General features: G+C 39.4%; 1 protein-coding gene across 3 annotated transcripts in view; it reads left to right on the forward strand.

The window, feature by feature from the left end:
- Positions 1-1,528: 1,528 nt before the first annotated feature.
- ZDHHC15 (zDHHC palmitoyltransferase 15) overlaps positions 1,529-16,686 on the forward strand; it is a gene marked incomplete at its 5' end in the record, with an annotated part of 235,674 nt that continues 220,516 nt past the window's right edge. For 2 of the 3 annotated variants that reach the window (XR_014793696.1, XM_084869722.1), the window contains one exon: positions 1,529-1,842. Coding sequence is in view for 2 of the 3 variants with exons in the window: in XM_084869722.1 (XP_084725848.1) it covers positions 1,707-1,842 (136 nt within the window). The remainder of the gene's footprint in view (positions 1,843-16,686) is intronic. The other variant, XM_084869723.1, reaches the window with a different exon arrangement.

Genomic DNA, 16,686 nt, shown 5'->3' on the forward strand with positions numbered 1-16,686 from the left:
TAAGGCAATTTTCCCTTGCCTGGGACCAGGACCACAGGAGATTGATTCCCACTGACTCAGTAGCTTCAGGGATAGAAACTGTAGATAACATTTAGAGACTAACCGCTGAGCTCTGCTTCTGTGTTATCGGCTATTGCAAGATAGGGCACATTCCAATGTCCAGCAGGATGTGACTGGGAACCAACCCTGCGGGCTGTCCCCAGTCTTTAGAATTTAGTCTTTAGGATTTAGAATTGAGAACAAAGGAAAATTCCTGTGGTTTGAACCTTTAAAAGGGACTGCCTGCCCCTGAAACGGGGCAGTCATTTGGAGTCCACCTGCGTGTGGTGCTCTTGTGGCTGTCCTGGCCAGTTCAATAAATCCTCGCTTGCTTTTTTTAAATTAATTAACTAGCCTCCGGTGGTCTTATTTTGAACCCAGGGTTCAACCCCACAACAAAAATTTGCTATACCTCTATTATTGCATGTATGCTTGTGTCATTGAGCACATTGTACTTATGATAACATGAGCTTCTTGGGGATACAGCCCTTATTTTGTCATTCTTTATATTAAATTTGACCTAACACAAAGCAACCTCTCCAAAAACATCTGTTGAATTAAATTGCTTCCCTAATTGGTCTCTCTGCTTCCAGGCCATCCTCTTCTCCAAAATTCTGCCAGTTCTTTTACAAAAATACATCAATGATGATGTAATTTTATTGTTCCAAAACCTTTAATGGCTTTTCATAATATATTTCATAAGACAATGTCCACACACTCTGTCTGAGCATACAAGGACCTTCAAACCCTGCCTTTAGCCTATATTCTTAATCTCACACCCAGCTTCTCCTCTTCAGATGCCCTCTTCTCAAGCCTTACTAGTTGTTCCTAGAAAATTTTGGATTTTCATTACTCTGTGCACTTGCAAATGCTGATTCCTCTGTCTAAAGGTCCTTCCATTCTCATATGTCTGGGCAAAGTCATATTTATTATTAAATATAACTATTTTGTAGCTTTTCCTGACCCTTCACAGAATTAATGTCTCCCCATTTTTTCTATTTTAATATGTTTATTCTGAAAATGGATGAGTTAACTCTGAGAAGTGAAGAAGAGACAGAAGGAGGAAGCGTCCTGCCAATGGACTTACTTACCCAAGCAGCGACTGCAGCATTACGTGTAAAGCATATTGTTTAAGCGTCAGCGGGACAAGGAAGCTAAATGATCTTTTAGTCATGAGATGCTAAATTGCATCTTATACAATGCATTTACGTGTACTCATTTATGCGTAAGGGGTTCAGGGTGCAAAGAGAAAGAGAGAAACGGAGCTCAGAGAGATGAGCCTGGACGCAGTGCAGCAAGAGCAGATGGGCAGATCCATATTTCTTGTTTTACAGTTTCTAGCCCTGCATCTAGCGCTGTAGCAAGTGGGTGGGAGAGGAGGAAAAGGCAGGGCTTGTACTCTCTCTGAGCCTGCCCAGCCTCAACTGCCTGACAGATCACCTTCCACTCCCAAAAGGCCAGTTCCTATTCGCCATGACTCATGCCTTTTGTGTCAGCCCGGGAGCTCTCTGCCCTGCAGCTCCACAGGTGGTGTCAGCTCTGTGAGAAGGTTCCCGCCAGGGTAGGCAGTGGAGCGCCGCACTACGCGCCTTCCAGCCTCCCAGCTGCGGCCCCAGTAGTTCCGACCCAACGCCAGCAGGCCTGCTAGGTCGATCTTCGAGCTGAAGATGCGGCGGGGCTGGAAGATGGCTCTGTCCGCGGGGCTGCGGTGCTGCCGCCGGGTACTTTCCTGGGTGCCAGTGCTCGTCATCGTCCTCGTCGTACTCTGGTCTTATTATGCCTACGTCTTTGAGCTCTGCCTGGGTAAGTGGAGCTGGGCACCTAAGGTAGGGAAATTATGCTCCAGCATCACCGTCTGCCTTATCCTTCACACTGCGGTTTTTTCTTTAGTTCCTTGGGGGAGCTCCTCACCTCCAATCTCTGTCTTCCCACAATATTCCATGCGCTCCCCTCTCCCAGGGTGTCCCACCTTGTCGCCATGGCTTCCCACATAGGGTTTCTTACATTATTTCCTGGCCTTACCCAAAAGAAATTCCATGCTCTTCCCACTAGAGCTCCCTTTTCTCCTAAAGGACAAACACTTGTGTCTTATGTTCTCATTTTGCAGGCTCCTGCCCTACTAAAGTGAGAAAACAACATATCCAGTATCCTTAAATTGGTTACTTATATTACAAGCCTAACCAATGCATTCAACTAGGAGCCTCACATTTTTCAAAAACCTCTAACTAGGAATCTCAAAATATTTTCTGCATTTTCTTTCTAGGCTCTTCTTTTTCTAATGCAGGGATTCATCCTTTCCCCATGTTCTCTCACACTAGATGAATTGCTTTACATCTTCTCCCACTTGGGGACCCCACCCCCACCCCCAGTATTCCTTGTTCTATCACACTGAAGTTACCCCTTTTCACAAACTGGCAAGATCTCCATTCTCTTCTCCAGTGGGCTTCAACATTTTTCATCCTCTCCAAAGGAGTTTAAGGCCTACAATATATTCTAATTTGTCCCTTCACACTAGAGCCCCTGACTTTATCACACTGGGGTTCCCTTAGTCTCTTGCCTTTTTGCTTTGAGGAGCATTAAGTATTTCCCTTAGAGAATCCACATTATTTTCTGACATCCAATACTAGGCACCCTGCTTTTTATAACACGATGGTCCTGCCTTGTCCATTTCTTCTCATACTACAGTGTCTGCTTTACTCTCCCACAAGGGTTCCAACAATAGCTCTCATATCCCTTCCAAGGGCCACAATTTTTCTAATGCTGATTCTCCTTTTATTTTAAAAATCTACTTCCTGCCTCCTGCAGTTTCCTTCCACTGTTAGCTCCACATTTTGCAAATCCTCTTTCTCAGAGGTTTCTTACTATTTTCTCTTATTTCCCACTAGGATTGCACTTGTACCCAGTCTTCTCAAACAAGAAAAATACCATCTGCTCCCACAGGAGTTTCTAATATTTCTCGCCCCTTTCCATGGGAGCCTAATTTCTAGCCTCCCCTTCATTAGACCACTCATTTTATAAATTTGAGGTCTCCTCTTGTACTCCGTCTTTTCACACTAAAGAGCATTCCACCTACTCTTTATCTATAAAATGGTTCACACAGTATATTATATTCTTATAAACTCAGAATATTTCTAGACTTAAACACCAAGATCCTATTCTGTGTTTTTCCTAGTTGGATAACCCCTAGTCCCTTAGCTTTATCACTAAGTGTTCTTATCAATTCACAGTGGACTTCATATATCATGTCTCCTCACAAAAGAACCTCTGCTTTTTCACAGTGAGATCTCCCCTTGCCCCTATTCTCTCATATTGAATAATTTCCATCTCTTCTCTGAGATTCTACTAATAGTTATTGTCACTTCAATTCTAGAATCTCACTTCTAGCACCTTTAAACTTGTGTCCTATAATGTGCCCTACTCATTTAGTATGAGCTCCCAGTATATTTCCAGTCCCCTCACATTAGGACTCTTATTTGTTCTGTTGGACATTATTTCCCATGTCCTTCCAAGACTGCTTTATTTCTTCATACCAGATTTTATCACCTTAAAAATTATAGTTATGGTCCTGCTTTTTCCAACCTCAGTAGTGAGTTCACTAGGGAGGCAGGAGATAACCCTCTTTTCAAATATAGAATTTTCTTCTAGTCAATTCTGTGCATTAGAATTTGAATTTTCCTCTTTTTCTTAGATTTATTGTGGAAAATGCATTACGAGTTATTAAGATTAAATTCAATTAGTTGCCTTCATACGTACAGATTTTAGCTTTTTATCTAAATCTGGTATGGAGGTGCATTAAGTGGACTGTGGAATGACTGACTGGAAGTTTTTCTCTTCATAGTCCTCACCCTTACTTTTCTGAAGGGCTAATAGAAAGGTTAAAAGTTCACCTCCATCATTATGGTATGGATTTTATTATAAATACTATTAAATATATTTTAGATCTTTTCAATACTGACCTACATGAGCTTTGCCAAGCAACATTTAAAAAATTAATAATGATTATGGCTAATACTTACATAGTGCTTAATCTCTGCCAGATTATGTTCTAAGTACTGTAGATATATTAACTCTCTATCAGCTCATTTAATCCTCACAATAACCATACAAAGCAGGTACCATTACTGTCCATTGTGCATTTTGCAAACTGAGGCACAGATGAGCAAAATGAGGTGAAGACCAACTTAGACTCAGTGCAGGTAATCAGATTTCCACAGGTTTTAATTAAGCCATACAATATTAAAAGCTGAAAGGAAATGTAGATTTTTTTAGGAGGGGTGTTTGTTTTATTTAATACTAGTGGCCTGGTGCACAAAATTCATGCACACAGAAGGGGGGTGTCCCTCAGCCAGGCCTGCACCCTCTCCAATTGGGGACCCGTCAGGGATCTGGCCTAAACCGGCAGTTGGACATCCCTCTCACAATCTGGGACTGCTGGCTCCTAACCGCTCAACTTCCTGCCTGCCTGTTTGCCCCTAACCACTCTGCCTTCTGGCCTGCTCACCCCCAACTGCCCCCACCCCAACTGGCCTGATCACCCCCAACAGCCCCTCAGCTATCCTGATCACCCACAACTGCTGTCCCATCCTGGCCTGATCACCCACAATTGCCCTCCCCTCTTGGCCCCTAATCGCCTCTACTTCAGCCCGGTTTGTCTAAAAGAATGTCCAGAAGGTTTCCTGGAAGGTCTCCCAGTCTAATTAACATATTATCCTTTTATTAGTAGATAGGGCCTGGTACACGGGTGGAGACTAGCTGGTTTGCCCTGAAGGGTGTCCCAGATCAGGGTGAGGGTTCCTTTGGGGGACGGGGCGGCCTGCCTGAGGGGCCTGTGATGGTTTGCAGGCCAACCACACCCCCATTGGTGCCGGTCTGGGCAAGGGGCTGGGGCAGTTTGCAGGTCAGCCACGCCTCCATGGGGTGAGGCCCCCCCTGGGGGTCCATGGCCAGCCTGGGTAAGGGGCTGAGAGCCATTTTCAGGCTGGCCACACTCCCTTCACGGTAGGGGTCCCCACTGGGGTGACTCGACAGCCTGGGTGAAGGATTGATGGCTGTTTGCAGGCTGGGCATGCCCCCCAATGGGGATCCTTACCCCATGGGAGCATGGTCAGCCTTGGTAAAGGGCTAAGGGCCATTTGCAGGCCCCTCTGTCAATGGCTGTCCCAGGTTACCCAAGCCTCCAGAGTGCTCAGGCTGGCTCCATGGCTGCTGCCCAAAGGCCCCTCCTTCATTGGCCAGCTAGGGCAGACAGGAGGCTTGGGGGCAACACAAGCCTCACTCTAGCTCTAGCTTGCTCTGTGGCCACTACCCACAGGCCCATTCTTTGGCAGCTGGTCCAGGCAGGCGGGAAGCTTGGTTTCCTTCGTCTCGGGAGGTGACCAAAGCCTCCCACCCACTCCAGCTGGCTCTGTGGCTGCTGCATCTTTGTCCAGCTAATTTGCATATTTCCTCCTAATTGGCTGTGAGCACCATGAAGTGACAGTTAATTACCATATTTCTCTCTTATTAGTATAGATATTTGCAGAGCACTTGTTACAAGTCAGACTATTTTAAAATGACTCTATACACCTTTCTCTATCCCCCACTTCTTTCCTCTTGCTTTCCCTTAATCCTCATACTAAATTTATGAGATACATAATATTCCCATATTAAAGAGAAGACGACTGAGACACAGACAGAGCAAGAAGCTTGCCAAAGAATACAGAGCTAGTAAATAGTCAAAGCTTGGATGGCAACCCAGGCAGTAGGCTCCACAGTCCATGTTTTAATCACCACAGTACCTTAACTCTTTGCCTTTTTTTCAACTTATACAGAGGTTAAACATATAACCTACTGGCCAAATGTAGCCTGCAGATATTTGTTATTTGGCCTGAAAAATGTTTTCTTAACATTTTGCACCAGTTGCTATTATTAAAAAACAAACAAACAAACAAACAAACAAACAAACAAACAAGAGAATAAGGTAGCCTTGTCATTCAATTCTGGATCCATCAGTCCACCCTGTCTTCTTCATTTTATAATCTTTAACAAATTAGAGTCCTGGCTTTCAGAAAGGTTAAATGAAATTTTGCTAAAATCACATGTTTATTAAATTAATGGAAAATTGGATGTCAAGTCTGCCTGATATCAAAGCAATACAACCAAATTAACAGATTTAAGTTTCAGTATGACTAAAAAAAGTAATATTAACCTGTTAACCGAGCGGGACGTATAAATACGTCAAACGTAAACAATATCAGGTACGGGTAGGACGTATGAATATGTCCTTGAAATATATGTTGCGCCCTGAAACGGGCGGGACGTATATTTCTGAACAACAAAGGTATTAGTCATCCATACATGTCTCGACATGAATTTAAGACACGGAGGGAATCAGTATAATTTTGCTAGTGAGAGTGGTGGACGTGTTCTGGGTGAGCAGTGACGGGTACGTACTTACACTTACCTACCTATTTTCGTATTATATATTATTATATTATTGACTTATATTTTTTATATCTCCAACCTTTATATAATAAAAAAACATATAAAATTGATCCAATCATCAATTAATTTGTCAGAAAAGTTTAAAAGTTTTTATGTATGTGAACGAGAAATATGCGTAGATGAATCTCTTTTATTATGGAAAGGGAATTTATCTTGGAAACAATATATATCTACAAAAAGAGCTAGATTTGGAATGAAGTTGTTTATTTTGAGTGAAAGCCAATCTGGATACGTACAAAATATAATTTTATACACAGGCAAGGACACAAATTATGGTTCGAACTACCCACAAGAAAAACAATCAACAAGAATTGTTTTGGAGTTAACACATGACTTACTTATAAAGGGTATAGGATTTACTTAGATAATTTCTATACGTCAATTCATTTGGCTGAACTCTTGTGTCAAAACAATACAGACATTGTTGGAACAATGAGGATAAAGAGTCGGAATCCCCAGTGAAATAAAAACAAAAAAATTACAGAAAAATAGACATATGTAAGAATCAAAGACAAACTTATGGTTTTAAAATGGAAGGATAAAAAAGACGTATTGATGCTCAGTTCTATTCATAATGACGAAAAGACAATGATTGAAAAGAGAGGAAGAAGGCAAGAAAAACCGAATGTTGTCCTGGATTATAACAGGAATATGGGCGGCGTAGATTTGGGAGATGGAGTTATGGTGGCCTACATGGCTGCCCGTAATAGGGTAAAAAATTTTTATAAAAAATTTTATCTAGGATTAATTGATATGTGCTGCTTCAATGCATATATTATATACAAAAAAGATAAAGGTCATTTGGATCGATTACACTTTTTGATAGAGTGTGTAGGGAAATTGGTAAATAACAACATAGTGAAAACCCACCCAAAGACATCAACAAGCAGCTCTACATCTAAACCATCACGCTTAGTTGAAAGGCATTTTCCAGAACAAATGAAAAGCGATATAGGAAAAACTAAATCCAGGAAATGCCAAGTTTGCTACAAAAAAGGTGTTAGGAAAGAATCTACATACTGGTGTTCGGATTGTAAGGTAGCACTATGTATCAACAATTGTTTTAAAATATATCACACGGAAGTTGAGTTTTGAATTTTTACATCTATATTTCAATTTTTTAAACTCAATATTTCTATTTTATTTGTGTGCTTTTGTTTATTGTTCTGTAATTGTTAACTTTTTTATATTTTTTATTGTGTATAGAAATAAAAAATATATATATTTTTGTAATCTTTATAATTGTTTATAAAATTTATCATTTTTTAATTCAATGTTTCCATTTTTTTGTAGGTATTCTTTTCTATTTGTTTGTAATTTTATATTTTCCTTTGTGCTTTATATATAAATAAACAAAAAATATATATTTCATTTATTTTAATTAAGTATAAATAAAAAAAAATAATATAAAATTACGTCCACTGGGCGTGACGTACTGACATGTCCTAGTGAAAGAGTATGCGCCCGTTGTGCATTGTGTAATTAAAAAGGGAACTCCCCGGTTAACAGGTCAAGGACTTAATTTCTTTCTAGAAATAGAACCTGATGTCTTTCTCTCTAATGTGAGGTTAGAGTTGAAGCCAAAAATGGTATATTTAAAAAAAAAATTATTTCTGCTCATTTTTATTGGGTGCAACATATTGCTAATTTTGCCTTCTTGGATTTAGGCCATTGTGGGTTTTTTTTTTGTATTCCTATAAAAATATTCTTTTTTTTATTGATTAAGGTATTACATGTGTACATATCTTCCCATTGCCCCCCCCCCAACTCCACTTCATACATGCCCTCACACCTTAGAATCTTGCGTCCATTGGTTATGCTTATATGCATGCATACAAGTTCTTCTTATCTCCCTCCTCCCTAAACTTCCCGCTGTAATTTGACAGTCCGTTTGATGCTTTACTACCTTTGTTCATTAGGTTATAATGTTCTTTATTATCCATAAATGAGTGAGATCATGTGGTATTTTTCTTTCATTGACTGGCTTATTTCACTTAGCATAACGCTCTCCAGTTCCATCCACGCTGCTGCAAATGATAAGAATTCCTTCTTTGTTATAGTAGCATAGTATTCCATTGTGTAGATGTACCACAGTTTTTTAATCCATTCATCTGCTGACGGGCATTTAGGCTGTTTTCAAATCTTAGCTATGGTAAATTGTGCTGCTATGAATATAGGGGTGCACATATGCTTTCTGATTCATGTTTCTAGTTTCTTGGGATATATTCCTAGGAGTGGGATTATTGTGTCAAATGGGAGTTCCATTTTTATTTTTTTAAGGAAACTCCATACTGTTCACAGTGGCTGCACCAGTCTGCATTCCCACCAGCAGTGTAAAAGAGGTTTTTTCTCTCTGCATCCTTGCCAACACTTGTTTGTTGATTTGTTGATGATAGCTATTCTGACTGGTATAAGATGGTACCACACTATTGTGTTGATTTGCATCTCTATGATGATTAGTGATTTTGACCAAGCTTTCATATGTCTCTTGGCCATCCTTTTGTCTTCTTTCTAAAAGTGTTTATTTAGATCAGTTGTCCATTTTTTGATTGGGTTGTTTATCTTCTTTTTGTTAAGTTGTATGTGTTCTCCGTAAATGTTGGAGATGAAACCCTTATTGTTGATATCGCTGGCAAATATGTTTTTCCATGCAGTGGGCTTTCTTGTTGTTTTATTAATGGTTTCCTTTGCTGTAAAAAAGCTTTTGATTTTGATGTAGTTCCATATATTTATTTTCGCTTTAGCTTCCATTGTCCTAGGAGCAGTATCAGTGAAGAAGTTCTTTTGGCACATGTCCGAGATTTTGCTGCCTGTGGATTCCTCTAGTATTTTTATGGTTTCCTGTCTTATGTTTAAGTCCTGTATCCATTTTGAGTTTATTCTTGTGTATGGTGTAAGTTGGTGATCTAGTTTCATTTTTTTTTGCATGTTTCTGCCCAGTTTTCTCAAAACCAGTTGTTGACGAGACTGTCTTGACTCCATTGTATGTTCATTCCTCCTTTGTCAAAAATTAATTGAGCATAGTGGTTTGGGTTGATTTCTGGGTTATCTATTCTATTCCATTGATCTATATGTCTGTTCTTGTGCCTGTACCAGGCTGTTTTGAGAACAGTGGCTTTGTTATACAGCTTGAAATCTGGTATTGAGATCCCTCCTACTTTGTTCTTCCCTCTCAGAATTGCTGTGGATATTTGGGGTCTTTTTTTGATCCAGATGAATTTTTGGAGAGTTCTTTCTAGGTCTGTGTAATATGCCATTGGTATTTTAATTGGGAATAAATTGAATCTATAGATTGCTTTGGGTAGTATGGACATTTTAATGATGTTGATTCTACCAATCCAAGAACATGGTATGTTCTTCCATCTGTTTACATCTTCCTCTATCTCTTTTATCAGTGTCCTGTAATTTTCCACATATAGGTCTTTTACCTCCTTAGTTAAGTTTATTCCTAGGTACCTTAATTTTTTTGGTGTGATGGTAAATGGGGTTGCTTTTTTAGTTTCTCTTTCTGTGAATTAATTATTTGTGTATAGAAATGCCATAGATTTCTTGGCATTGATTTTGCATTCTGCTACCTTACTGAATTCATTTTTTTTTAAAAAAATATATATTTTTATTGATTTTTTACAGAGAGGAAGGGAGAGAGATAGAGAGCTAGAAACGTCGATGAGACAGAAACATCGACCAGCTGCCTCTTGCACACCCCCTACTGGGGATGTGCCTGCAACCAAGGTACATGCCCTTGAACGGAATCGAACCCGGGACCTTTCAGTCTGCAGACCGATACTCTACCACTTAGCCAAACCGGCTTCAGCTGAATTCATTTATTAAGTCTAATAATTTTTTGGTGGAGTCTTTAGTATTTTCTACGTATAGTATCATGTCATCTGTGAATAAGGACAGTTTTACTTCTTCTTTTCCAATTTGGATGCATTTTTTTTTTCTTGTCTAATCACAATGGCTAATTCTTCCAGTACTATGTGAAACGGGAGTGGTGAGAGTGGGCATCCCTGTCTTGTTCCTATTCTTAGTGTAAATGGTTTTAGTTTTTTCCCAATGAGTATGATTTTGGCTATGGGTTTGTCATAGGTGGCTTTTATTATCTTAAGGTATGATCCTTCTATTCCCATCTTGCTGAGAGTTTTTATCAAAAATTGATGTTGAATTTTTTTAAATGCTTTTTTATGAATCAATTGATATGACTTATTTGATTTTTATCTCTCAATTTGTTTATGTGATGTATCACATTTATTGATTTGCAGATATTGTACCATCCTTGCATTCCTGGGATTAATCCTACTTGGACATGTTGTATGATCTTTTTGATGTACTGCTGGATCCGATTTGCTAGAATTTTGTTTAGGATTTTGGCATCTATGTTCATGAGGGATATTGGCCTGTAATTCTCTTTCATTGTGTTGTCTATCTGGTTTTGGTATTAGGGTGATGCTAGCTTCATAGAAGGAGCTGTGAATTGTTCTTTCCTCTTGAATTTTCTAGAATAGTCTTAGGAGGATAGGTTTTAGTTCTTCCTTGAATGTTTGTTAAAATTCCTCTGTGAATCCATCTGGCCCTAGGCTTTTGTTTGCTGGAAGCTTTTTTTTTTTTTTTTTAAACATTTTTAAAATTAAATTATTATCTGTGTACATATTTTAACATTGCCCCACATCGCATACATACCCCCCCTTCCCAGAGTTTTGTGTCCATTGGTTGTACTTATATGTATGTATATAAGTCCTTCGGTTGATCTATTATCTCCCCCAGATCTCCCTCCCCTCCCCACTGTAATTTGACAGTCTGCTTGTTGCTTTACTGTCTCTATATCTATCTTTTGGTTCTTCAGTTTATAATGTTCTTTGTTATCCATAAATGAGTGAGGTCATGTGGTGTTTCTCTTTCATTGACTGGTTTATTTCACTCAGCATGATGTTCTCCAATTCCATCCAGGTTGCTGCAAATGATGAGAATTCCTTCTTTTTTATGGCAGCATAGTATTCCATTGTGATGTACCACAGTTTTTGGATCCAATCATCTGCTGACGGGAACCTAAGCTGTTTCCAGATTCTAGCTATTGTAGATTGTGCTGCTATGAACATAGGGGTGCATATATCCTTTCTGATTGGTGTTTCTAGTTTCTTGGGATATATTTTTAGGAGTGGGATTCCTGGGTCAAATGTGACTTCCATTTCCAGTTTTTTGAGGAAACTCCACACTGTTCTCCACAGTGGTTGCACCAGTCTGCATTCCCACCAGCAGTGCACGAGGGTTCCTTTTTCTCCGCAACCTCGCCAACACTTGTCTTTTGTTGACTTGTTGATGTTGGCCGTTCTAACAGGTGTGAGATGGTACCGCATTGTTGTTTTGATTTGCATCTCTCGGCTAATTAGTGACTTTGAGCATGTTTTCATGTGCCTTTTGGCCTTCCTTCTGTCTTCTTTTGAAAATATTCTATTTAGGTCCATTGCCCATTTCTTAATTGGATCATTCATCTTCCTTTTATTTAATTGTATAAGCTGTCTGTAGATGTTGGAGATTAAACCTTTATCAGTGTTAACATTTGCAAATATGTTCTCCCACACAGTGGGGTTTCTTGTTGTTTATTTGATGGTTTCTTTTGCTGTGCCAAAACTTTTTATTTTGATGTAGTCCCATTTGTTTATTTTCTCTTAGGTTCCATTGCCCTAGTGGCAGTATCAGTGAAGAAGTTCTTTTGGCATATGTCTGAGATTTTGCTCCCTGTGGATGCTTCTAGTATTTTTATGGTTTCCTGTCTTATGTTTAAGTCCTGTATCCATTTTGAGTTTATTATTGTGTATGGTGTAAGTTGGTGATCTAGTTTCATTCTTTTGCATGTGTCTGTCCAATTTTCCCAACACCATTTATTGAAGAGACTGTCTTGACTCCATTGTATGTTCATTCCTCCTTTGTCAAATATTGATTGAACATAGTGATTTGGGTCGATATCTGGGTTCTCGTTTCTATTCCATTGATCTATATGTCTGTTCTTGTGCCAGTACCAGGCTGTTTTTAAAAAGTGGCTGTCTAATACAGCTTGAAGGCTGGTATTGAGATCTCTCCTACTTTACTCTTCTTTCTCAGGATTGCTGTGGCTATTCTTTTATTGTTCCAAATGAACTTTTAGAGAGTTCTTTTTAGGTCAGTGAAATATGCTGTTGGTATTTTAATGGGGAATGCATTGAATCTATAGATTGCTTTGGGAAGTATGGACATTTTAATGATGTTGATTCTACCAATCCATGAACATGGTATGTTCTTCCATCTGTTTACATCTTCCTCTATCTCTTTTTTCAGTGTTGCGTAGTATTGTGCATATAGGTCCTTTACTTCCTTAGTTGAGTTTATTCCTAGGTATCTTAATTTTTTTTTGGTGTGATGGTAAATGGAATTGCTTTTTTAGTCTCTGTTTCTGAAATTTCACTGTTGGTGTATAGAAATTCCATGGATTTCTTGGCGTTAATTTTGTATCTTGCTAAGGAGTTTGGAAGTGTTCCTTTCTCTTGGATTTTTTGGAATAATCTGAGGAGGATAGGTTTTAGTTCTTCCTTGAATGTTTGGTAAATCTCTCCTGTGAAGCCATCTAGCCCTGGGCTTTTGTTTGCTGGAAGCTTTTTGATGACTGTTTCAATTTCTTCCCAAGTCACTGCTGTATTGAGATTTTTAGATTCTTCCTGATTGAATTTTGGAAGTTTGTATTTTTCTAGGAATATGTCCATTTCCTTCAGGTTGTTCAATTTGTTGGAATCGAGTTGATCGTAATGTTTTGTAACAATCCTTTGTATTTTGGCGTAGTTTGTTGTTATTTCACCTTTTTCATTTGTGATTTTGTTTATTTGTGTCCTCTCTCTTTGTTTCTTGGTTAGCCTGGCTAGAGGTTCATCTATCTTGTTTATCCTTTCTAAGAACCAGCTCTTGGTTTTGTTGATCTTATGTACTGTTTCTTTGGTCTCTATGTCATTTATCTCTGCTCTGATTTTTGTTATTTCCTTCCTTCTGCTTACACTGGACTTTTCTTATTGCTCTTTTTCTAACTCAGTTGTAGAGTTAGATAATTTGTTACCATTTTTTCTTGTTTTTTTGCAACAGGCTTGTAGGGATATGAAGTTCCCTCTCAAAACTGCTTTTGCTGTGTCCTATAGATTTTGGATTGTTGTGGTTTCATTGTCATTTGTTTCCAGGATGTTTTTAATTTCTTCCTTGATTTCTCTGGTAACCCAGTCCTTGTTTAATAACATGCTGTTTAGTCTCCATGTGTTGGATTTCTTTGGATTATTTTTATTGTAGTTGATTTCCAGTTTTATGCCACTATGATCTGAGAAGATGCTTGATATGATTTCTATCTTCTTGAACTTGAAGAGACTTTGCCTATGTCCCAAAATGTGGTCTATCTTTGAGAATGTCCCATGTGCACTTGTGAAGAATGTATATTCTGTGGCTTTGGGGTGGAATGTTCTGAAGATGTCAATTAATTCCATCTGGTCTAGTGAGTCATTTAGGAATGATATTTCTTTGCCGATTTTTTGTTTAGATGATTTGTCAAAGGGTGACAGTGGGGTATTAAAATCTCCTACTATGATTGTATTGCTATTGATCTCTCCCTTATTGTCCTCCAGCAGTTTTTATTTTATTTTATATATTTGGGTGCTCACGAATTGGGTGCATATATATTTACCATGGTTATTTCTTCTTGTTGGATTGTTCCCTTTAGTATTATGAAGTGGCCTTCATTATCTCTTCCTATGTCCTTCACTTTGAGATCTAATTTGTCAGATATAAGTATTGCTACCCCAGCTTTTTTTTCATTTCCATTTGCCTGGAAAACTTTTTTCCATCCCTTCACTCTCAGTCTGTGTGCTTTTTATTTTTTTCTGAAGTCGGTTTTTTGTAGACAACAGATATATGGGTCTTGTTTTCTTATCCAATCTGTTACCCTGTCTTTTGATTGGAGCATTTAATCCATTTACATTTAAAAATATTATTGATAGGTACTCCTATGATGCCATTTTTATTCTATACCCCTGTGTTCCTTCTTCGCTTCCTATTTCTTTATTTTTACAGTAGACCCTTTAGCATTTCTTGCATTGCTGGTTTGGTGGAGATAAATTCCTTTAGTCTTTTTTGTCTGTGAAGCTCCTGATTACACCTTCAATTTTGATTGATAGCCTTGCTAGGTACAGTATTCTTAGATTCAGACCCTTCCTTTGCATGACTTTGTATATTTCTGGACTGATGAGTTTCTGTTGAGAAATCAGTTTCTAGTCTGATGGGATTCCTTTACGTGTAACTTTCTATCTCTCTCTGGCTGCTTTTAAGATTCTTACTTTGTCGTTGGTGTTTGCCAATTTACTTATAATGTGTCTTGGTGTCGGTCTTCTGGGATTCATTTTTCTTGGGACTCTGCGAGTATGTTGGATTTGTGTGGGTTTTTTCTTCTCTTTCTCAGGAAAGTTTTTCGTCATTATTTCTTGAAATACTTTTTCCATGTCTTCCTCAGTTTTCTTTCTTTCTGGAACCCCTATTATTCTAAACAATATTCTAATATTGTTTTGTTTTGTATAGTCCTAAATTTCCCGTAAGCTTTTTATTCCCCCCCCCCCCCCCAGAAGCTGCTCTAATTGGGTATTTTTTCCCATCTTATCTTCTAGCTCATTGATGCGGTCCTCTGCTTCTTCTAGTTTACTCTCGATGCTTTCTATTGAGTTCTTCATAGTACCGATGTCATTTTTCATTTCTTCTTGGTTCATCTTCAATTCCTCTTGGTTCTTCTACATTTCCTCATGTTTTTTATTCATATCATCAAATGTCTCTTCCATTCTTTTTAGGCATCTTATGATCATTACTCTGAATTCTTACTCTGGTAGGTTACTTGCCTCTAACTCATTAATTTCCTTTTCTGGTGATGCCTGCTTTTCTTTCATGTGCTGGCTATTTCTTTGTCTCCCCATGGTCTCTCTTTTCAGGATGTCTGGTTATGTGGTATTCCTTCTCCTGTGTTGATTTAAAGGCACAAAATAGAACACTACCAGGTACAACACAAAAGGCACTGAACAGGAATGTATTTGCGATATTAATAACCTCTAATAAAGGTGACCACTAGAGAAAGGCAAATTAGGGGATAGGAGAGAAGGAAGAAAGGAAAAAAAAGAGGGATAAATAAAGATATAGAAAAAGAAGAAAAAAAAGTAATGTCGAAATGAAGTTGGAAAACTGGGAAAAAAGAAAAGATATATATATATATATATATATATATATATATATATATAGAGAGAGAGAGAGAGAGAGAGAGAGAGAGAGAGAGAGAGAGAGAGAAAGGGAGAGACAAGAAGCAGACTATGAGAGAAAGAGGAAACAAACTATATGTACATGTGGAGAAAATTCCTATAGAACAACCACTAATCCCAGCCAATGCCAGCATCAATAGTTGGAGATTAATACAAACTACAATATCCGAAGGATCCAAGATGGCTGCTCGGGTATACACCTAGCCGCAGCAGCTCACAACAATTTCAAAGGAATACAACTAAAATGTAGAGTGGACATTGCCCAGAGCTACAGGTAGTCGACTGACTGAAAACTCTACAATAGGAAGGAGGGAGAAAACCAGAAGGAAAATCAGAGGAGCTGAAAAAAAGCCTAAGGTACGGAGACATGCTGCGCGCTCGCACGCACGCGCGCGCGGAGAGGTCGCAGCCGGAGAGGAGGAGAGGGCTGGGTGCTGCCTGGTGTTCCCTAGCAGGAAGGAAATAGAACCCCCAGCCTGGGCTGAACCCCCGAACCGGCAGCGCTGAGCACCAAGTTATGTGCCAGACCCTGGGGACCCAGGCTCCGGCAGGGGGAGACAATCCCGGGGGACGGCGAAATGCGGGGCCCCCGGAGTCGCGCGCACATGGCGCGCAGAGGACTGAATGTTGACTCTGATGCTGGATTACCCTAGCCGGAAGAAACAAAGCCTCCGGCGGCAGCTCTGAGCCTCAGTCCAGACCTCCCCGAACTCCAGGTCTGGGCCAGTCCCTGGGGACCCAGGCTCCGGCAGGGGGAGACGGGGCTGTGAGGTGGAGTCCTGGGAGCACGGCGAAAGGCCGAGCCCCCGGAGTCGCGCACACTGTGCACAGAGGACAGTCTGTTGACTCTGATCCTGGACTTCCC

Source organism: Pipistrellus hanaki, assembly GCF_964339955.1.
Source record: "Pipistrellus hanaki genome assembly, chromosome: X".
In the NCBI taxonomy this organism is placed as follows: Eukaryota; Metazoa; Chordata; class Mammalia; order Chiroptera; family Vespertilionidae; genus Pipistrellus; species Pipistrellus hanaki.